Here is a 22,752-nt window from a genome sequence, read left to right as displayed (position 1 = left end):
TCTGCCTTCAGCTAAGGTCATGATCCCAGGGTCCTGGGATTGAGCCCCGCATCAGGCTCTCTGCCCAGCAGGGAGCCCGCTTCCTCCTCTCTCTCTCTGCCTGCCTCTCTGCCTACTTGTGATCTGGCTGTCAAATAAATAAATAAAAATCTTTAAAAAAAAAATAGATTTTTTAAAAATTTCCTTTAATATGTTGTGGATTCCATCAAATATAACCATTTAGGATTGTTTTTACTACCTCTACTAGTATAGACAAATTTACAGAAATTATTTTGAAAATACCGTGTCTATTTCAATTAGCATAATTTTATGTAAGCAATTAAGGATGTCTATCTTGCCAGTATTGAGTTTCAGGAATTTACGATACAGTTTATGGGATAAGCTTGACACCGAAATCTCACTCTGAGCCCTGTTCTGACCTCACTAGCTGATGACCCTGTGCAAGCCAACTAATCAGAACCTTGGGTCCATGTCCATAAAATAAAGACATTACAACCTGTCCTACCTCTATCACAGGGTTCCTATATATATAAAAATTTTTTTGGCAACCATACAAGTACTATAAAATGACAATTACAGACATCAATGAGGTTAACCACCAAGATAATTTTTCAGCTTCATGCCTATACCCAAAAGCTTTTAAACAAAACAGCTTAAAGTGGTCATTAACCAAATGAAGACTCTATTACCCAAACCATGTCCCTACTCTACTAAGTCTGATCTTTGGAAGAACTTAATTCATTTTAGTGGAAAAAATCGAGGTTAAGATATTTATTAATGTTTATACAAACAAGCTGCAACTACTAATTCAAAAATAGGAGGGTTTTTCCTCAGTAAGAGTACATTCTTTAATAGGACTCTATTTGAATAAGAATTCCATACAAATAGAATATATACTTAACACAAGAAAGCAAGGGAGGCTTTTACATTACACAGAACAGACATTCAGTTGGTTCAATCATGGGTGAGTTACCCTTCCAACCAAATACTTATATTTTATATTTATTACAAATATTGCATTCAGTTCAGTATATGCCAACAATCACACAGTTTTAACATTTAGTAGCATGAAGCACACTTAACTGTTTCTTTCCAAAGGGATATAGGATGTAGTCTTCATTTCACAGGGGTAGAAGTGACTGAACTACTGTCTGCTCTTTAATGTTTCAACTAACCTGTGAAGACAAAAGTTTCGTAACATTAACTTCAAACTTTCAGGTATAGAGCATGATCACTTATAGTAAGTTTTATGCTGACAGTGGATTTCAAAGCATTTTATATGATGAAAGCTAAGACAGTTACACTGAAGAATAACATTATGGACCCAATTTCCATGAAAGCCTTTTAGCTTTCACTTTTATCTGTGCTCTGAATGAATAATCAAAGAGACCAAATATCTTTTTTCCAGGCTGTTAACTACTTGCAGCATGGCCAGATGTGCATTAACTCAGAGGTGAAAACTAGTCTCAAATTGCACAAATCAGTTACAGGACAGTGTAACTACTGTATCACTGGTCTGTGACAAGGACATCCAACTATGTGTGTGTGTTAAGGCAGTGAGCATGGAGATATGTAAGGGAAAGTTCTTGAGAAGACGACAGTCTTAACCTAAGTCCTGAAGGATAAGGAATTGGAGGATGTGGTGAAGAAGGGAAAAGTTTAAAAAAAAAAAAAAAAAGGCAGAAAGCTGGCTTATCTATCTATAATCAGGTAGGTGTGGCTGAAATAATAGCTGATGTATATGAAGACCGGCGGAAGAAAAGGCTGGAGGGGGACGCCTGGGTGGCTCAGTTGGTTGAGCAGCTGCCTTCAGCTCAGGTCATGATCCCTGCGTCCTGGGATCGAGTCCCGCATCGGGCTCCTTGCTCTGCAGGGAGCCTGCTTCTCCCTCTGCCTCTGCCTGCCATTCTGTCTGCCTGTGCTTGCTCTCTCTCCCTCTCTCTCTCTGACAAATAATTAAATAAAATCTTTAAAAAAAAAAAAAAAAAAAAAAAAGGCTGGAGGAACTTAATATGATAAGCTGCAAAGTAATCTGAATTTCATCCTTAAGACTAAAGGGAAAGCACACGTGTACAAAGAGCTACACACACAAACAAATGCACAGATGGCTTCTGTAAATACACTTTACCATTCCATTGCCTCATCAAGGCCAGTGCCTTTGGTTGCTGAAGTTTTGAATATTTGCCATTTTCGGTCCTTCAGGGCGGGTAACCCAAGTGAATTTGCCATCTCTGAGGGAGTCATGGCCTGTTCCATGTCCTGCTTATTTGCAAACACCACTAAAATAGCTTTTCTCAGCTCTTCTTCCTAAATAAAATAGAAGGTACTTAACGTTCTCTAATCAATTTGCTTCCTTGACTTTAGAAAGAAATGTCAACAACTATATTATTTTAAAAGTTTATTCTATAATTATGAATCTATAATGTTCATTATAAATTATTTGAAATTATAGAGAAGTATGAAGGAAAAAAGCTTCATCCATAATCCTACCTCCCAAAAATGATCACTCTTAACACTCGATATTTTCTACTGCTTTATAATTCAAATACTTCCCGTTTCTTAATATATACATTAACACATTTAAGATCACATTTATATACAGTTCTATACCTGCTCTAAAAAATAAACATTAAATTATGGATATTTTTCCAAACAATCAAAATTTTCCCAAAAAATGTAATGGTTAAATACACTCTATACTATGAATGCATGTACCATCAACTATGTAACTGTTCTCCAGTATTAGACTTTCACTAGGTTCTTTTTACTTGACTATTACAGAAACCCAAGGGACACAGTCATTACACAGAAATCTTTGTGTGAATCTCTTAATTCCTTAACAAATTCTCTAAAAGTAGAATCAAAGTATGAACTTTATTGGGGTTTTTATTATATATATATTAATAAACTACTTTCCAGAAAGGTTCTAACAATTTAGGCTCCACCAACAGTATATGACAGCCTTGGAAGAATTAGAAATTACATATTCTTCCTGGGACGCCTGGGTGGCTCAGTTGGTTAAGCAGCTGCCTTCGGCTCAGGTCATGATCCTAGCGTCCTGGGATCGAGTCCCACATCGGGCTCCTTGCTCGGCGGGGAGCCTGCTTCTCCCTCTGCCTCTGCCTGCCATTCTGTCTGCCTGTGCTCGCTCGCTCTCTCTCCCTCTCTGACAAATAAATAAAATCTAAAAAAAAAAAAAAAAAAAAAAAGAAATTACATATTCTTCCAAACACAGCATCTCATTAAATATTATCAGAGTATTAGAAATGCAAATGTTATGTGCAATATAGTTTTCTCCTGTGCACTTTAAGTTCATGCCTTTTGCTCAGTTTTCTATTTATTTGCAAAGGGTCTTGATATGATTAAGAACACTAATCCTTAATCACCGATTGTAAAACTATGTACTGTTCCCTGTTTTACACTAATTTGTATTTGCAGGGTTTTTGTTTGTATTAATATAATTAAATCTATCTTTTCTTTTGTAATTCCTTCCAATCCTTTGATTTAGAAAGATCCTCCCTATCTAGAAATGTTAAACATATTCTCTTACATATTCTTGGAGTTAACAACTTCAATTTTTTACATTCAATTCTTTACTCCAGGAAGAATGTATTTTTTTTTTTAAAGATTTTATTTATTTATTTGACAGAGATCACAAGTAGGCAGAGAGGCAGGCAGCGAGAGAGAGAGAGAGAGAGAGAGAGAGAGAGAGAGAGGAAAGCAGGCTCCCCGCTGAGCAGAGAGCCCGATGCGGGGCTCGATCCCAGGACCCTAGGATCATGACCTGAGCTGAAGGCAGAGGCTTTAACCCACTGAGCCACCCAGGTGCCTCGGAAGAATGTATTTTTGTGTACAAAAAATAAGATAAATTGGTTTTGCTAAGTTTGAATGTAACAGACCTGACTCATAAGTTACATGTACTTTATATTATATATTCAGTGACTGAATCAATTAAAAATTACCTCCTAAAGAATAATTTTTAGTTCTTACTCATAAAATTATACAAGTCAAATCCCAATTTCACAAATAATCCAGCACGACTCAAGAAAACTGTACACTGAAGATAATAACACATTTCTTTTATGTAGTACTTTTTATGATAAAAATCCATACCACTTAGATTATATCTAAGTAAGCTTTTATTTTAAAAATCCATTACACTGAAAGCAGTTTAAATCCCTTAAAATTCCTTACACTTGGTGAATTTGGTCTAAGAAGCTCTTATGATAAATATGATGCTACATTGTGAAAAAAAATAAGCAACAGTTAAAACCAGTAGGTCTGCAATTTATAACTCAGAAAGCATTAAGAAGTCATTAGTAAAGAAATCAGAAGTCTGATGTATTCTGAGAATGCTTCTACCCTGGTAATCAAATGGCCTAGAAAACATTTAAGCATTCAACAACTGGCTAAGTCAGAATCATAGTTCTGGCAGGAAAAGGGAACATACTCATCTAATTTTCACAAACAAAGGTAATTTCATTATTACTTAAATGAACCATAAGCACATTTGAAAAGCTTATTTAACAACTGGAGATTTTTTAAACTTTTGATTATTTAATGCATCCTCTGAATTCAGCTAGCCACTAAATTACCTTATGAACTTCAGTGACTACAATGTTTTGAGTTCTTAAGTGTTGTGCACTGTTCCACACATCAGGAATATTAGGGTAAACTCAACATATTTTAGGGTGGGAGACATATATGAACAAATATATTTTAAAATACTGGAAAGAAACAGTAAGTTGTACAAAAAATAAGGCAGAATAAGGTGTTAGCAAGTAAGTGAGGCTCCTCTCTGAGGCAGAAACATGAGATAAAACATGCCAAGACGGTAGCCATGCAAAGATCTGGAGGAGAGCATTGCAAGCAGAAATATGAGCAGGTGCAAAAAGCCCTAAGCCAAGTGTCAAATGTACAAGCTTGGAGTATCCAAAGAACAGAGAGGTCAGTATGGCTGAAGGACTGTAAACACTGGAAAGAATAAAGAATGAGAAAGCTGGAAGAGATAAACAAGGGCCAGAGGTGTGCCAGAAACCCAGAAATTCTAAAACAAACAAATAGGCTTTCTTTTTATACCCTAATCTGCTTCCATAAACTAAGTTATACAACTAGAAATAGATTTTATGGAAAAGTACTTCACAGAAGTAACTTAAAATAGTTTCTTCAGGGGCACCTGGGTGACTCAGTGGGTTAAAGCCTCTGCCTTCGGCTCAGGTCGTGATCTCAGGGTCCTGGGATCAAGCCCTCCATCGGGCTCTCCGCTCAGTGGGGAGCCTGCTTCCTCCTCTCTCTCTGCCTGCCTCTCTGCCTACCTGTGATCTCTGTCTGTCAAATAAATAAATAAAGTCTTTAAAAAAAAAAAAAAAAGGAAGAAGAAGAAGTTCCTGTTTGGAATTTTTTTTTTTTTTAATTTTTTTTTTTTTTGTCTTTTTGTCTCCATCTCTCTTCCCAACAGAATTTCTGGAATAGGAAGTAATTTATATAAAAGAAAATGATACTAAAGCCAAGGGGGGAAAATTTCCTGCTTTTAATTATTCCTCAAGTAGTAACAATAAAAACAGCAAGCAAATGTAAAAGATGTCCCTACATTTGAATAAAGTTTTCTTACCTCCAACATAGCAACTAACTCTGATTTGGAAATGCCAATTCGATCTCGGTCACAACTGTCTACCACATAAATGACTGCATCTGTGTTTGAATAATAACATCTCCAGTATGGCCTAAAGAAAATTCAGAAAGGGAGAATATATTATTATCTGAAAGAAAAAGAACATGTTAATTTATATGCTAGGACTTGGCAATGATGGGGATTAGGTGGTTTACATGCCAATCTTGCCAGCCCCCCGTGTGAGAATCAATGCCATAATTCATTATTTCTGATGGTATGTATCATATCCTTCAGATGTGATGGAGTGGAATGATAAACATAATTCACAGGATCGAGAAGTTTCAAAACGAGTTCAGACTTTAGGCTAAGAGAGTACTTTATAATCAATCTATAAAATCACTAACCGTACTGAGATAAAGAGATACATAGACCTTACTATTACATCTAATAAATCTCTAACTAGGAACTCCTTAAGGAATGGGTTCTTAAACTTTTAATATGATTTTATACAGCAGACATTAAATTGACTACTGAAGACTTCATTGAGCAGAAATGGCTAAAATTAGAGAGGGACACAAAAGTGGTTCAAAAAATAAAACCAGTTAAGGGGCACCAGGGTAGCTCAGCCATTAAGCATCTGCCTTCAGCATGGGTCAGGATCCTAGGGTCCTAGGATCCAGCCCCATTTCAGGCTCCCTGCTCAGCGGGAAGCTTGCTTCTCCCTCTCACACTCCCCTTGCTTGTGTTTCCTCTCTCACTGTGTCTCTGTCAAATAAATAAATAAAATCTTTAAAGAAAATAAAAATAAAACCAGTTAAAAGGCAGGAGGATGTTTGGAGAATGTCCTACTTATGTTTTAAGATGGTAGGTACCACAGTGAGCAACACTGACAGTCACCAAACCCTCACAGTGGCCATGCCAAGCATAGAATGCAGGGCAGGAGACCTATGGAGACCTAAGTTCTACAGGGTATCTATGTTCACATTAGCCCTAAATGGTGGACTGAAAGTTATTTTTATAAAATCCAAAACAGTCTGTTTCAAGACAGAGTGACAAGAACTAAATGGAAGACCCTTTCCAGATAAAACATACTGAAGTAATTAGATCTTGATATTTTCATGAAAAAACTTTTCATTAAGGTAGTATCTGAAGAACTGGCTTCCTTAAATTTTTTAATTTTAATTCAATTGAGAGAATAAGTAGTTTTACCTCATTTTAAACCAGGTGGTTCCCATTTAAATTACAAAAGAAAACATATTTGACTTACTGCTCTTAACCTTTAAAGGGCTTACTAAATGTTCAGTACTATAAAGTAATCTGGTCTCTGTACCATACCTGATACTTGTCTGTCCTCCTAAATCCCAAACTTGGAATTTAAGGTTCTTGTATGTTACCGTCTCAACATTGAATCCAATAGCTAGAAAAGAAATCAAAATCAGTAGTCTATGTAGACTAATGCATTCTACCTTCAAAGTATCCAATCCAATTTTAGCAATTAACGAATTACTACTGAATCACATTATTGGTTAAATTATTCCACTTAAGACAAAGACAAAACAGTTGCTGTGCTATACACACACACACCATCAATTAGCAATATCAGCACCACCTTCAAGTTATATAAGAATCCCTAGTCACCTCTACAAATATAGAATTTTTAGCTCAATGGAAATCATACTGTTAAACTCCTTGTATAATACAACCCTGGCATACAAGTGTTTAGGAGGTTATGTTTAGAAAGAACAGCCACAGATGTATTACAAAAAATGGAATTTTGATAGACAGCAAGTAAACAGGGAACAAAACCAAGAAAGGCTAAATTCTAAACTTCAGTAGGTAAGGATTCGGCAACAGCTATATACCACTTTATGGAAACTGGTTTCTCTAAGTGTGGCAATCTCACAGACCCTTTGCAGACTTCCTCAAGAGCTCATCTGTAGTAAGGTTGTGGCTAGACAGTCAATGGGGAGGTGTCCCATCTCTCTTCCCTCCCATCCTTTTTAGGGGGAACTCTAACACCACATGGCTAAGGCAGGATACTGTTTTCATTGAAAGGAATCTAAGGGAGGGTGGAGAGGATTCTGAGAAAACTGGTTTCTAAGATTTTAGAAGCTTAAAAAATCAAAGTGAAAAATGACTTATAGCTATAACTGGACAATTAACTTTTGTTTTAAATTTAAGTCTATGTTGGTAAATGATTCTAATGAGTATACAGTAAACATTCCCTATCACAACTGAAAAATATACTACACCTGAGTGAAAAACTAAAAAGCAAGTTTATGATGTCTCCCTTAGAATTAGGTAGGAGTGTAATCACCATCTTTACCTCAATTACAAACACTGTTTATATGCACAGGACAAGAGTATGCTGTAAAGTTTACTCACTGAAATGCACTCACTGCAAGGGCCAAGACTTAACCACAACAGAGATGGGTTACTTTGAGAAGCAAGAACCACAGGAACTAAAATTTATTGACGATGGCACAAAGAAAATAACCGATGCCACGGGGCTTAAAAAGTTCTTCTTTCATGAAACCTAGACTTTTTTTTAATCTGGAAATTTAAATACTACTAAATATAAAAATATCTTGAGTGACGAGTGATTTTAGAGGCATAATTTAATACTCTTCAGCAAATTCTACAAACTCTTAGTTTAAATATATTAATCTTCTCTAAGTAAATTCACATCAACAAATTTAAAAAGTATAAACAACAGTATTCTCATGTAGTCAAACAGGAATGTTTGAGAATATCCTTCTAAGGTATCAACAAATGATTTAAAGTTGAGGTGTTTCTTTTCTTGATATAAAAATATCAGTAATACCTAAAAAGGTACCAGATTAATTCAAGAGTCTGTCTCTTCCACTCCATTCTTTATAAGCGATCAACAGAATTAAATAAGAGAAACAAATCTTAATTAAAATCGTAACAAATAGGGGGAAAAAAGCCTATCAGATGCAATAACACCACTTAACACCTACATAATTCTTTAAATAAGTTTACAAAGTATTTTATGTACTTCATAAAGTCAGTGGGTGTTATCTTCATTTTGTCAATAAAGATAATGGCTCTCAATGAAAATGGCTTCATTTCCCTTCATTAAAGTGGCTTAGTTCCAGCCAACTTTAAAAAATAGCTCTAAAGAGCAAAACCCAGCCATGCACAGGGGTTTACAAACTGCCTCTAAACTTATGAAAAATAATGTTACCAATATTATGTCCATACTAGAAGTTTACAAACCTTACTATATTAAAATTACCTTATTATTACATTAAATGGAAAACAAGAACCCCTACAATTAGTTTATCATACCAACACTTACTAGGAATAGTAGTAACGACTTCTCCAACCTGTAATCTGTATAAAATTGTAGTTTTTCCTGCTCCATCTAATCCCAAAATTAAAATCCTCATTTCCCGAGTTCCAAACAGACTGGAAAAAATACTTGAGAAAAACCCACCTGAAAAAGTAATAAAAGAAAAAATGCATTCAGTATCATTTTGTGAACTAAGTCCATAAAACATTTAATCTTGCCCTTTGAAAGTGATACCGAATTAAATAATACTGTTATATTCTCCTCAATTCTTAGGTGCGTAAGTTTGCTACCAATGATATATGTTAATCAAGATCAAACTAGTAATTACTGATTGTCACCAGTCCTAAATAATGTGTCAGGAAGGCACAAGAAGATATATTCCCGAATAAGAGAAACAGAACCACTGTCCTCATGGAGTTCACTGCTTTATGTAAATTGTTTTAAAAGATTTTATTTACTTATTCCAGAGAGGTAAGAGAGAGAGCACAAGCAGGAGCAGCAGCAGAGGGAGAGGGAGAAAATATAGCAAGGGGGGCAGCAGAGAAAGAGGGAGAAGCAGGCTCCCTGCAGGGAGCCTGATGAGGGGTTGGATCCCAGGAACCTGAGATCATGACTTGAGTCAAAGGCAAGTGCTTAACTGCCTGAACCACCCAGGCGCCCCCTGGAGCTCACTTTCTAATCATGAGAATATAGATGCCTTAGCATGATCTCCCCACAACCCCTAAACACTACAGGACAAATCAGAATGACAGTGGGACAATAAGGTTCTCACATGTGAAAAGCCATTGTTTTCCCTGTATTGCACCACCATCATCTCTCTAAGCAATATAACTTGCAAAAGAAATTGAGACACAGAAGCCCAAAATAACAAAACCTAGTTTTGAGAGAAAACTCATTTAAAAAAGTAATAAATGTATCAATGTATCATTAAATATTTCCAGAAAGTTTCCCATACATAAGGCATTGTGTAACATAAAAGCACTTGTGAACAAGAGTTGTGATTATCAGAATCACCACTGATTGGTGATTAAAAGCTTCTGTGGCACCGGGATGGGTCAGCTAGTTAAGCCTCCCACTCTTTTTTAAAATACATTTTTTTTAATGATTACCAGAAAAAAAAAAAAAAACACTTTGGCCCTTTCCCACCAAAAGCCATCAGAGAAGATTAAAAGACAGTTACATGAACAATATTAAAAAAAAAAAAAAAAAACAGTTGACAACTGAAGTGATGTCACATGCAATGCATGATTATCTGACACAGAAATGACACAAGTCATAAGAGCCTCAAGTCTAGAAAAATGAAGAACCATGGGCCAGAGAACCTTAGAAAAGTGTAACAGAAGGTGCATAACTTGATAAAATCCTTTCTACCTTTTACACCGTGTTAAAAAAAAAAAAAAAAAAAAAAAAAACCTGGGGCACCTGGTTGGCTTAGTCTGTGGAGGATGCAACTCATCTCACAGTTGTAAATTCGAGCCCCACCTTGGGTGTAGAGATTACTTAAAAATAGAATCTTTAAGGAAAAAAAACTTAAGGGAGTTATGAAAGAAGACAGGAAAGCACTTATGTTCCAAGACAAGAAGTAAATCCCCTGGAAAATGGTAGAGGAATTAAAATAATCCAAAGAATTCGCATCATTTGGACAGTTGTAAACCAGTTTAAAAATCTGCACCTTCATTTGGGTTCCAGCCGGGAGGGAAGCTAGCTATAGCTGGTGCTTGTGAGGACAATGTAGTGCCCTCAATTAGCACTCCAAATACTGATAATAAAATTTCACTCACTGACCAGTAATGACCAATACAATCCCTATTTCCTTCTCCACCTTACTCTATCATTTACATGAAAAGCTACAGATAAGCAAGCAAATGCCAAGTTGGCTAGAAAACATTGGAGCAACATTCCCTTTGGATTTTTTAAACTGACGCAATCCCAGGGACCAGGACAAGAGAATCAAGCTTCCACTGTGAGGTCAGATCTCATCTTTAACGCAAGAAACCTGCGACTGACAAATTGCCAAGCTTCTCAAGGCCAACTCTGTCCCCCAAGTCAAGCTGGGTCTGAGGAGGTGAGGCAAAAGGGGAAAGGACTCAGGGTTCCCAGGCCGAAGCGCTCTCCGGGCCCGCGCTGTCCCCACCCCCCTAACCCTTCTGGGATTCAAGGGACAAGAGTGAGAGCAGGGGCGAAAGTTCCAAGCAGGGTCCACCCCCACAGGTGAACAGCCAAGGTAAGTTAAGTCTTCAGCGACCCGCCCCTGAAAAGCTGACTACTCTGGGCTTCGCCGGCTGGCCCCCCTCCTCTTCCTGATCCTAGCCCTCGGCCGCAGCACCTCCATCGCTCTTGGGAGCCTTTCTCGGATTCCTCACCCATGGTGAACCGCCTGTCCGCCCCTGTCGGTGGTCAGAGACAGGCTCCGGCCTCGGCAGCTACTCCTACTCGAGCCTCGGCGCCTCCACCTCTGCTCGCCTTGGCCTCCGGGTCCGGCTTCGGCTCCCAAGCGAATCCCTTGGAAGTCCGGTCCGCCAGCAACTTCCACGTCGGACTCCCGGCGGGGGCGGGAGCGAAGGGCCGCAGCGACTGCGCGCCAGGAACGGCGACCTGAGCGTCCGCGTCGTCGCTTTCGACAAAACTTTTCGGCGTGCTAGGTGGAAGCCAGAAGATAAAAATATTCAAGGACCCCAAATCTCTCTTGATTCTGTTTTCTTGTACTTAAAGAGCTTCCAAAATAGGGAAATTCGAATTTTCATTTTAAATTCTGACACCCAAAAGTGGCGAATCTGCCAACCAAAAGTTCGAGTCGGGCCTCCATACTGCAGCCGGAATGGACGCCGGCACAGGGTGTAACGTCGCTGAAGTTGTAGGTGCTGAAGTACCCTGCGGGGGAGACGTACCTTTCCCTGGGTGTTTTTCCCACACGGAAATAGGACTGCGTAATAATGGTAGAAATAGCCCCGCATGGCCAATACCAGTCAACCTTACACTTGAGGTCGCTAACTGGGGGTTTTTGGAGTCGCAGTGGCGTGCAGGGTCAGCGTTAGAGGTGTTCACCCCTTTCTTCCACCTGAGCACCTGACCCCCCTTCTGGGATAGGCAGGATGGACGAGCTGGTTCAGATCACAAGGACTGAGGACCTGTTCCCTCCAGGAGCTTGAGAGTAATGCCGGTCTTGACAGGAAATTGTATTGGGAGGAAGGAAGTGATACTTGGAAGATGGGAAGAAGGGATTCCCCTCAATTCTGATCTTTTTTTTTTTTTTTTAAGATTTTATTGATTTATTTGACAGAGAGAGACACAGCGAGGGAGGGAACCCAAGCAGGGGGAGGGGGAGATGGAGAAGCAGGCTCTCCGTTGAACAGGGAGCCCGAAATGGGGCTGGATCCAAGGTCCCTGGATCATGACCTCAGCCAAAGGCAGACGCTTAACCGCTGAGCCCCCAGGCGCCTTTAGACTGTAACCTTTTTAAAAGATTGAGTGTGGGTGTCTTAAAAATTCTTAAAGGTGGTTACCTGGGTGGCTTAGTTGTTAGGCGTCTGCCTTTGGCTGAGGTCATGATCCCAGAGTTCTGGGATCCAGCCCCGCCTCCGGCTCCCTGCTCAATGGGAAGCCTGCTTGTGTTCCTATTCTCTCTCTCTCTCTCTCTCTCTCTCTCTCTCTCTCTCTCTCTCTCTCTCTCTCTCTCATAAATAGTCCTTTTTAAAAAAAGTCTTAAAGGTACACAGAAAAGTAAACCTATCTCTAGCGCTCAATCCCACAGTTCTTCATAGAAGTCACCATTGTATACACTTTCTTAGGTCTCCTTCCAAATATAATTTTTGCATATGATGTTTTTATTTAAAGTAGAGATTTTCATCCATTCAAAAGATGTTTATGGACTGCTTCGTTTTTACTTCAATTTCAGACCTCTCCAGCTGCCTAGGCATTGAACTAGATTTGCCTGTTGCTCTCGCCTCCCTTCCTGGCTTCTCAATCATAAATTCACAAAAATTTTCCTTACAAGGAAAAGTTCGGTTTTATTTGTTATTTATTGTTTATTTATTTATGGGAGAGTTGAGCCACTCTTTATCTAAACATCTAGACCTTTTTAAGGTTGTGCTTTGTAAGCATTATGTTATCCCAGCTGTTGGACCTCAGTGGGCTGAGATTCCACTGACCTTTTTCGACCTGTTTTTCATCCACCTCCAGTCCATATCTTCGCCAGGCTGAGCTACTGCCACTTGGCAAATCTTGTCCATTACCATTTCAAATTTTGTCCATGCCAGATTTATGTTTCCAGTATAATGCACATAACTGAAAATACGAATTCCTTTTAAGGGAGAACTGAAAGGAAAGATACGCTGTAAAGTTTATATTTGCATCACATATTCTGAACCAAATAAGCAAATGAGACCTATATGAGGATGCTGAGTAAACTGAAGCGCTATATACAGATGAAAAAGCATTGTTAATACTATTAGGTGGCATTTCAGCCTTTTATAAGGTGTATTAAGCACCTATTACAAGTCACAATGGAAACAGTATAATAAAAACCTCTTAGGTGATTTGATCAAAAACTTTATTTTTAGGGCACCTGGGTGGCTCAGTTGATTAAGCAAATGCCTTCAGCTCAGGTCATGATCCTAGAGTCCTGGGATTGAGTCCTGTATCAGGCTCTCTGCTCATCTGGGAGTCTGCTTCTCCCTCTGGCCCTCCCCTTCTTGTGCTCGCTCTCTCTCTCTCTCTCTCTCTCTCTCTCTCATTCTCTCTCTCTCAAATAAATAAATAAAAACTTTTAAAAAGCTTTTTTTTTCTTTAAAGATGTATTTACTCATTTGGGGGCAGGGGTTGGTGAGCAGAGGGAAAGACTCTCCAAGCACACTCCTCACCAAAGGGCAGGGCTGGATCTCAGGGCCCGTGAGATCATGACCTGAGCCAAACAGAGTCAGATGCTTAAGACTGAGCCATCCAGATGCCCCCAAACACTTTATTTTTAAAATTTACCCATTTAACTCTTTGCCTTGTCTATTAAGATTTGATCTCATTTCCTGGTTGCATCAAAAACTCTTTATTCTCAGAAACATTTGATCTACAGAAAAATCTGCAAATACTAAGATATTAAATTTTTTTCTAACTTAGATTTAGAACAACTAAAATAACTTTCCTGACCATGTTCAAGGCCTTATGCTGGGCCTATTAAATAGTCTAAAACAATCCCTACTCTCAAGGGTGCCCTCATTAACCCAAGGATACTTAAGACAGAAAATTTAAATGGTTTCACTAAGTGCTGAGACATTTGTAAAAGCAAAGCCATAAACCGCTTGAAGAAACTTGGCTAGTCTTTATTGATGATAACATCGCAGCTCTACCTTCTCCTCCCTTCTCTCAATTTCCGATTCCTAAGGCTACAGCAGTTCCTACTTTCATAGGAACACAGTTTTCAAAGTGTAAAGGCAAATTTAAGGTTGTGAAAAGTTAGATAACAAAACTTCCACTTCCTGTATCTTTACTGATACTAAGGACAGTCATTATCTAGGAAAGATACTTATCTTTAGGGCAATATCATTTTTTAAAATGTAGTTATTCTTATTATATTGGCCTGGTATTACAGTTCCTGCTTACTAAAAAGAAATACTTAAGGAAACAATTTATAGTGGCATGCTGGAATTAAAGCTAAATATTTAGATTGTAGGTCTGTGGAATTTTATTATTCAAACAAGCACAAAGAATTGACCACACCTTTTGAGTTTTGCTCAAATGTCATTCTATTTGAAATTGCAATCTGGGTTGGGGGCACCTGGGTGGCTCAGTGGGTTAAAGCCTCTGCCTTCAGCTCAGGTCATGATCCCAGGGTCCTGGGATCGAGCCCCGCATCGGGCTCTCTGCTCAGCAGGGATCCTGCTTCCTCCTCTCTCTCTGCCGGCTTCTCTGCCTACTTGTGATCTCTGTCTGTCAAATAAATAAATAAAATCTTTTTTTTAAACAAATAAATAAATAAAATTGCAATCTGGGGCACCTGGGTGGCTCAGTGGGTTAAAGCCTCTGCCTTTGGCTCGGGTCATTATTCCAGGGTCGTGGGATAGAGTCCCACATTGGACTCTCTGCTCAGCAGGGAGCTGCCTCCCCCTCCCACCTCCCTCTGCCTGCCTCTGTGCCTACTTGTGGTCTGTCAAATAAATAAATAAAACATTTAAAAAAATAAAAAATAGGGACACCTGGGTGGCTCAGTTGGTTGGGCGGCTGCCTTCGGCTCAGGTCATGATCCCAGCGTCCTGGGATCGAGTCCCACATCCGGCTCCTTGCTCAGCGGGGAGCCTGCTTCTCCCTCTGCCTCTGCCTACCACTCTGTCTGCCTGTGCTCATGCTCTCTCTCTCTCTCTCTCTCTCTCTCATAAATAAATAAATAAAATCTTAAAAAAAATAAAAATAAAAAAATAAAAAATAAAATTGCAACCTACCCAACATCCTTCTTATCCTGATGTTCTTTAGAACTTGCCACTAAATATACTATCATTTACTTATTATACCTATTACATACTGTGAATGCCAATATTTCTTGTACTTGGGCACTAAAATATTTGTTGAGTTATAAAATAAGTTTTTAAGGCCATGCCATGAGATTAGTTAACTTAAACGTATATTGTGCAATATAATTAAATGTGTTTCCTAAAATAGCTACACCAGAACCACTTGGCCAAACTATTTTCACAAAGGTTGTCTTATTTAAGGAGAGGCCACCAGGTGGTGGTATTGCTTCAGACTAATTCTCCACAGACAGAACTCATTTGGTCCGCTTAAAAACTGAGTGGGTAATCCTTTTCAAATCTCATGGTCCAATAATAATTTGCTAAATTTTAAAATGCGAATGTTTTAATGCAATCCAAGCAAGTAAAACAAGTTCAAAAGTCCTTTTACTATAAAGTCATGATAAGATCAAATAAGTTCAGAATTTTAAAGCTAAAAGGAACCTCAATTCTATCCACCTCAATTATAGATGAAGAAGTAGAAACAAGTTAAGAAGCAGAGCTGGGACAGCAACCCTAAACATTTAACTTCCAGACCTGGAGTAACTAGATGCTTTCTGTAACTGAGCCATGATCTATACATTTGGTAAATTGATTTTCAAACACATAACCATGACTCAAGAATCTGTAATTTCCAAAACCTGGAAACTTAATATTTCTGTATGTTCCATTACCTAGTGGAAGTTACGTTCTTTGCTCAGATCATATTCCATGAAGTGGAAACGTATGAAATATAATAAATATGAATATATAATAAATATAAGCTTCAGAAGGGTTTATCATACTGTGTATTTATAATTGTATTTTAAACTAAGGAGCATTTTGAAATCATAACTAGGCACTAATTTTCACAAAGCAAGATGTGTATTTATATTTCAAATGTTTCCTTTCAATGGTATGTATTTTGTCAACAGAGAATTTCTCTTTAAAGGTTTTTTTGTTTGTTTGTTTTTTGTTTCTTATTTTCTTGGAGTGCCTGAGTGGCTTAGTCAGTTAAGCACCCAACTCTTGATTTCGGCTCAGGTCTTGATCTCAGGGTCATGAGATGGAGCCCCATGTTGGGCTCCATGCTCAACAGGGAGTCTGCTTGAAGATTCTTTTTCCCTCTCCCTCTGTCCCCTCTGCTCTCTCAAAATAAATAAATCTTTTTAAAAAATAAAGGTCTATTTTTCTTATTGAGATGTAATTCACATACAATAAAATTCACAATTTTTAAGTTAAGTACAATTAAGTGACTTTTAGTATATTCACAAGGTTTGCAATGATCACCCAAATTTCAAAACATTTTCATCACCCCAAACAAAAACTTTGTACCCATTAAGCAATAATTCCCAACTGACCCCACCCCTAGCCTCTAATAACCTCTAATCTATTTTCCTATTCTAGATATTTCATATAAGTGGAACCACAAAATATTTGTCCAATTTTTGCCTGGCTTATTTTACTTAGCCTAATGTTTTCAGGGTTCATTCATTTATAGCATTTATCAAACACTTCATTCCTCTCTATGGCTGAATAATATTCTATTAAATGGATATACATGTTTTGTTTATTCATCAGTTGATGGATGTTTGGGTTGTCCTCGCTTTTGGCTATTTGAAAAATGTTGCTACGAACATTTGTGTACAAGTTTTTGTAGGAATAAGTGTTTTCAATTTTGTGGGATATATACCTAGGAATGGAATTGCTAAATTATACAGTAACTCTTACGTTTAACTTTTTTTTCTGTGTTTCAATTTTTGAGGAACTACCACGCTGTTTTCCAGCTGCATTATTTGCTGAAAGTATTTTCCACCATTTTACATTTGCACTAACAAAATTTGAGGGTTCTTATTTTTTACATCCTCACTTATGCTTATTTTCCACCTTTTAAAATCTGGCCATCACAGTAGGTGTAGAGTGGTCTCTCATTATGGTTTTTATTTCAATATTTGTGATAACTAATAATTCCTGATAACTAACAACCTTTTCAGGTGCTTATTGCCTATATGTATATTTTCTTTGGAGAAATGTATATTCAAATCCGTTACCTATTTTTTAATTGAGTTATTTTTCTTTTTATTATTGAGTTGCAGAAGTTTTCTATATGTATTCTGGATACCAAAACTGTATCAAATATATGATTACAAATACTTTTCCAATTCTGTGAGTTGTCTTCGCTTTGTTAATGGAGTCCTCTGATGCACAGCTTTTAATTTTGATGAAGTCCATTTTACCTATTTTTTCTTTTGTAGCATGTGGTTTTGGTATCCTATCTAAGAAACTATTGCCTAATCCAAACTCATGAATATTTACACCTACATTTTCTTCTAAAAGAAAAGTAAAACAAACAAAGCCGCCTAAATCTGGTTCATTCTCCCAATTTCTCTGTTTCTCTGCTCAGTGATCCAAATTCCGTCTTGCCTTAACACCTCTGGTTAATGCAGACTTGCTCCTTTCTAGGCTATCCATCAGCCTCACGGTGACCAAACCCTATTCATTTCTTCTTTTACTTCCTACTCTTAAGCAGTAATCACTTAACTGATTTATCTGTTTCTCCCCACTCTCAGATACCCCTGAACACCACCGTTTTGCTTCTAATGAAAGTCTACCATGTACTAGGTACTCAGTAAATGTTAACGGAATAAAAGTCGTGTTAATTTCTCTATCATAAGCCTTTAAAACTCATTTTACAAAGATGTTTGTAGTTGTTGGTTACTTACTTTTCTAGGAGACTGTGAGGCTTTTAAGGGCAGGGCCTTTCTTATTCTTCTCTGTATCCCCAATGCTACTACATTGGAGTTCAGTTAACGTCTGTTAAATTCATGAATGGATGAGGCCTGAGCTTCTTAACTGGGCATTCAAATACTTCCACAGTCAGGTCCAGCTTATTACCCCTCTCTAGATTAGGCAAAACACTGTGAACTGGGGGGAAACTCACTGTTTCCAGGACACTCTAGATTTTGGTTCTGAAGTAAAGTTTACCGCTATTATCAGGGAAGGCACCCACTGCTCTGTGGTTCAGATTCCTCTGCAAAATGAAGGATTGGACTAGATTATAGCTTCTCAGCCTTTAATGTATGTATACAAAGCACCCATAGACCCTGAACATGTGGGATCAGATTCTAATCCTGTGTTTCTACAAGCTCCTGGGGATGTTAATGCTACTGGTCCACAGACCAAGGAATTATAAGACTGTCCTCTATTACTTTGTTATATCTTCTGGACATGCCTTCTGTGTGACTGAAACTATAACGTTTTCTATATTGCTTCTCCTCCCTGGGATGCTTTCTCCACTTATTTCCTCCTGTATGAATCCAACATATCTTATTCAAAGCTCTTACTCCTGGGCAAGGTTTTCTCTGACTGCCCTAGTGCCCCTACTCAATCTTTTTTCACTCTATTAAAATATTTATTGTTGGGCACCTGGGTGGCTCAGTTTTGGTTAAGTGACTGCCTTTGGCTCAGGTCATCCCAGGATGGAGTCCAGCAATGGTCTCCCTGCTCAGCAGAGAGTCTGCTTCTCCCTCTGCCTGTCCCTCCCCCCCTGTTGTGTGCTTTCTCTCTTTCTCTCTCTCTCTCTCTCTTTCTTTCAAATAAATAAATAAAATCTTAAAAAAAATAAAGTATCTATTATTGTTGGTGCTTGGTGTTTGACCCATCATCTGCAGATAATTATTGGTTCTTGTATGTATGCAAGTACCCAGTTAGTTTTCTTTACTGTAAGGCTTAACATAATGCCTCACATATGGGAAGTACTCAACAAATCATTGTTGAATAAATGAATGAATGAATGAATGACTCACTTCAGCATTACTACTCCAAAGAGAAATCAAATGTTTTACCCTACTATATTGTTTTCTAGAATATAGAGGAAAGATCTAATATGGAATTTCCACAGTCTACTTACATGAGGCAGTTCAATCTAAACAATTTGATCTTTCAAAAATAAATGATATCAAAATATCTAAAATGAGTTATATTAAAATTCAAATTTCTCTCTGCAGTTTCTGAAATGATGAAAATGGCTACCACTGGTTTCTGTCCCAATTTCCAAAACCAAATATGCATAATATATTACATGTAGGAACTTGGCATTTTATAGATTAAGAGGTTGGTCCTATAGAATAAGAATTGGAATTATATCATGATTTCAATAGCCTGGTTAAACAACCTGCTTTATACCCAACACTATGTTATATATCAAATAATGAAGCGAACTCTGGTGAAAAACAAAGTCTTTATTATTGATTTAGAGAAGTTGTTTTAAATTTTAAAGTTAAAATAAGGAAGTTCTTTGCATATTGCCTAACTCACTATTGTGGGGAAAAAAGTTAGAGGCATTTCAGAACATAGTACCCTGCTTTGCATTCCTATTAAAAATTTTTTTTAACTTGCAGTATTTGTTTTATAAGTTAGACTTTAATTCAAATATCCATTTATTATTTTTGACAAGAGAAAAGAGCTATATTGTATATTATCAAATTCCTGACCAGACAGATGTTTTGGTTGTAAGTTATTCAAACTATAAAAATTTCTTGGTATACTGTAAAGTGCCAGCTCCACAAATATAAAACACTTTAATCATGATTATGCATAAAGTATAACATTTCTGCAAAGTGCTAGAAAATATGAGTTGAATGAGCATAACTAGTAGAAGTGCTGTATGGCTTGAGTGGAGATATTAATCACAATGAATCTCATTGTTAGTAGGTTTTAATGATCTATATCAGTTTGTTTTATTTAAACTCCAAACGATTTCCATTCTTAACTTAGTTTACCCACTTCTGATGGAAACTCCTCCCCACAAAATAAATAATGAAGTAAAAAGTCTCAGCAGACCTTTTAAAAATTTTTAATCATCTTTTATTTACCACTCTAGCTCTGATAAAATATTTATGGGAAGAGGTTATTTTTAGTTCAGACTTTGCAAAGCTCTGTCACCTCCCAATCTGAGTTCAGCAGAATGGAGCAACACAGGATATACAATTGATGGAAACCACTAGGACTAAGAAGGAGCTTTTGTCATTCTTAAAAATTGTTATCTCTCTTGAGGTACCTGGCTCAGTCAGTAGAGCATGCGACTCTTGATCTCAGGGTTGTGGGTTCAAGCACCATGTTGGATGTAGAGATTACTTAAAATGAAATCTTTGGGGGGAAAATATTATCTCAATAGAATCTTGAAGAACACCTGAGATCTCCGGGGCCAGTCTCCTAATTTTACAAGTGGGAATATTGTGCCCTGAGGTTACCCAGTTCAGAGTTAGAGTCAGGCTTGAACTCTTCTTCTTCTCTTCAATCTATGATGGCCCTTTTCACCTTTTTAAGTGAAACATGGAAAAACTACGAGTAGTGAGAGCATCAAGAAACACACATAGATGAAAGAGGTGGCCCAGTCTCTTCTGTGCTGGCTGGGGACCCCTGCCAGTTTATCCATACCCCGCTCAGCTCTCAAGAGTCAGCCATCCTTGATAGACTCAAACTTCAACCACTGGCTAGAAACGCCTAGATGGTAATTACACAAATGGTACTTTTCTAAATGTGTCTTATTATCCATATTTGTCACTGGATGTCCACATTTTTCAAAAAGGGAAACAAATATTGACTTTCTCCATGAATTTTTCCCATTATTGTCCTTCATTTTCATCATATGCACTTTCTAATATAAATTATCAAATATTTACTTTGGGTCAGTCAGTGTGCTAATCTCTTTAACTGTTTTACTTCATTCCATTTTCATAACTCTGTAAAATGCATACTGTTTGTTATTCTCCTGCATTAAAAAAAATATTTTATTTATTTATTTGAGAGAGAGAGTATGACCAGAAGGGACAGAGGGAGAAGCAGATTCCCCACTGAGCAGTGAGCCAGACATGAGCCTAGATCCCAGGACCCCAGGATCATGACCTGAGCCAAAGGCAGAGATTTAACCAAGTTAGCCACCCAGGCACCCTTCCCACTTTTTTTTTTTTAAGATTTTATGTAATTATTTGGGGCAGAGAGGGCACAAGCAGGGGGAGCAGCAGACAGAGAGGGAGAAACAGGCTCCCCACTGAGCAGGTGCCCAATGCAGAACTTGATCCCAGGACCCTGGGGTCATGACCTGAGCCAAACGTAGACACTTAACCAACTGAGCCACCCAGGCACCCCTCCCACATTTTAAAGAAAGAAAGAAAAAAAATGAAGCTTAGATGGGTTAAGTAGTTTACCCATGGTACAGAGCTAGTATTTGGTAGAGCTAAGATTGGATCCCAAGTTCTTTGGCATGAGAACCAGACTTCTTAAGCAGAATTGCTAGGTTCTGCTACTGAGAAAGAAACTGACCTACCCAAAATAAGAAATTTCCTTATTATTTATAATTTATATTCATATTTATATGTATATGAAAATATTTACATATTATGTTCTTTTTTAAAAGACTTTATTTATTTGAAAAAAAAGATTTTATTTATTTGAGAGAGACGGAGATCATGAGCAGAGGGGAGGGGTAAAGGGAGAAGTAGACTCCCTGCTGAGCAGGAGCCCAATGTGAGACTTGATCCCGGGACTCTGGGATCAAGACCTGAGCCGAAGGCAGATGCTTAGGGACTGAGCCATCCAGGCACCTTAAATATTTTCTAAATGGTGTGTTCTTTGCCTTTTATTTGGGATAGATAGTAGTAATCAATATGAGGAAGTTTAGACCAATTTATCAGTCATTTTCAACTTAAATTTTATTCTTTGCGATGCAGAGTTTTTTAAAAGTTATATATATTTATATATCCCAAAAAGTAAGTTCAAGTGTACAAAAGGGTGAAGGATGTAAAGTCTCTCTCCTACACTGACTTCCATATCTAGAGTCATTTCTCAGAATTCATCACTATAAAGAGTTTTAGGTATCCTTCAAAATGTATTCTACGCATATACACTTGTACAGGCATATCTCACTTTATTGACTCAATATCTCACTTTAATTGACTCATATCTCACTTTAAATGACTGCATTTGGCAGATATGTGTGTTTTTTACCATTTGAAGGTTTATGGCTCCCTGCATAGTGCAAGTCTATCAGCACTATTCTTCCAACCGTATTTGCTCACTTCGTGTTTCTGTGTCACATTTTGGTGTTTCTCATAATACTTCACCCTTTTTCATTATTGTTGTATTTGTTATGGTGATCTGTGATCTTTGATGTTGCTATTGTAAGTTTTGGGGGGCCCCATGAACACTGCCCTTCCTTACAAGACAGCAAACTTAATTGATAAATGTGTGTGTTCTGACTGTTCCATTAACCAGCTATCCCTCATGTCTCTTCCTCTCCTTGGGCCTCCCTACTCCCTGAGATAACCATATTGAAATTAGGCCAGTTAATA

The 22,752-nt window shown here is 37.8% G+C and overlaps 1 protein-coding gene across 1 annotated transcript; it reads right to left on the bottom strand.

Annotated features, from left to right (window-relative positions):
- Positions 1-164: 164 nt before the first annotated feature.
- On the bottom strand, positions 165-11,499 carry LOC111142266 (ADP ribosylation factor like GTPase 1). The gene is made up of 6 exons (XM_022495318.1): positions 11,291-11,499; positions 8,934-9,071; positions 6,947-7,028; positions 5,612-5,723; positions 2,129-2,307; positions 165-1,175 (listed from the first exon to the last, which is right to left on the bottom strand). Exons 1-6 carry the CDS (start codon positions 11,292-11,294, stop codon positions 1,145-1,147), a joined length of 546 nt encoding a protein of 181 aa, XP_022351026.1. The 5' UTR covers positions 11,295-11,499; the 3' UTR covers positions 165-1,144.
- Positions 11,500-22,752: the final 11,253 nt, after the last annotated feature.

Source organism: Enhydra lutris, unplaced genomic scaffold, assembly GCF_002288905.1.
Source record: "Enhydra lutris kenyoni isolate GAN:26980312 unplaced genomic scaffold, ASM228890v2 scaffoldscaffold7, whole genome shotgun sequence".
Classification (NCBI taxonomy): Eukaryota; Metazoa; Chordata; class Mammalia; order Carnivora; family Mustelidae; genus Enhydra; species Enhydra lutris.
The sequence above is the reverse complement of the archived record's forward strand: the minus strand, read 5'-3'. Positions and strand labels throughout refer to the sequence as shown.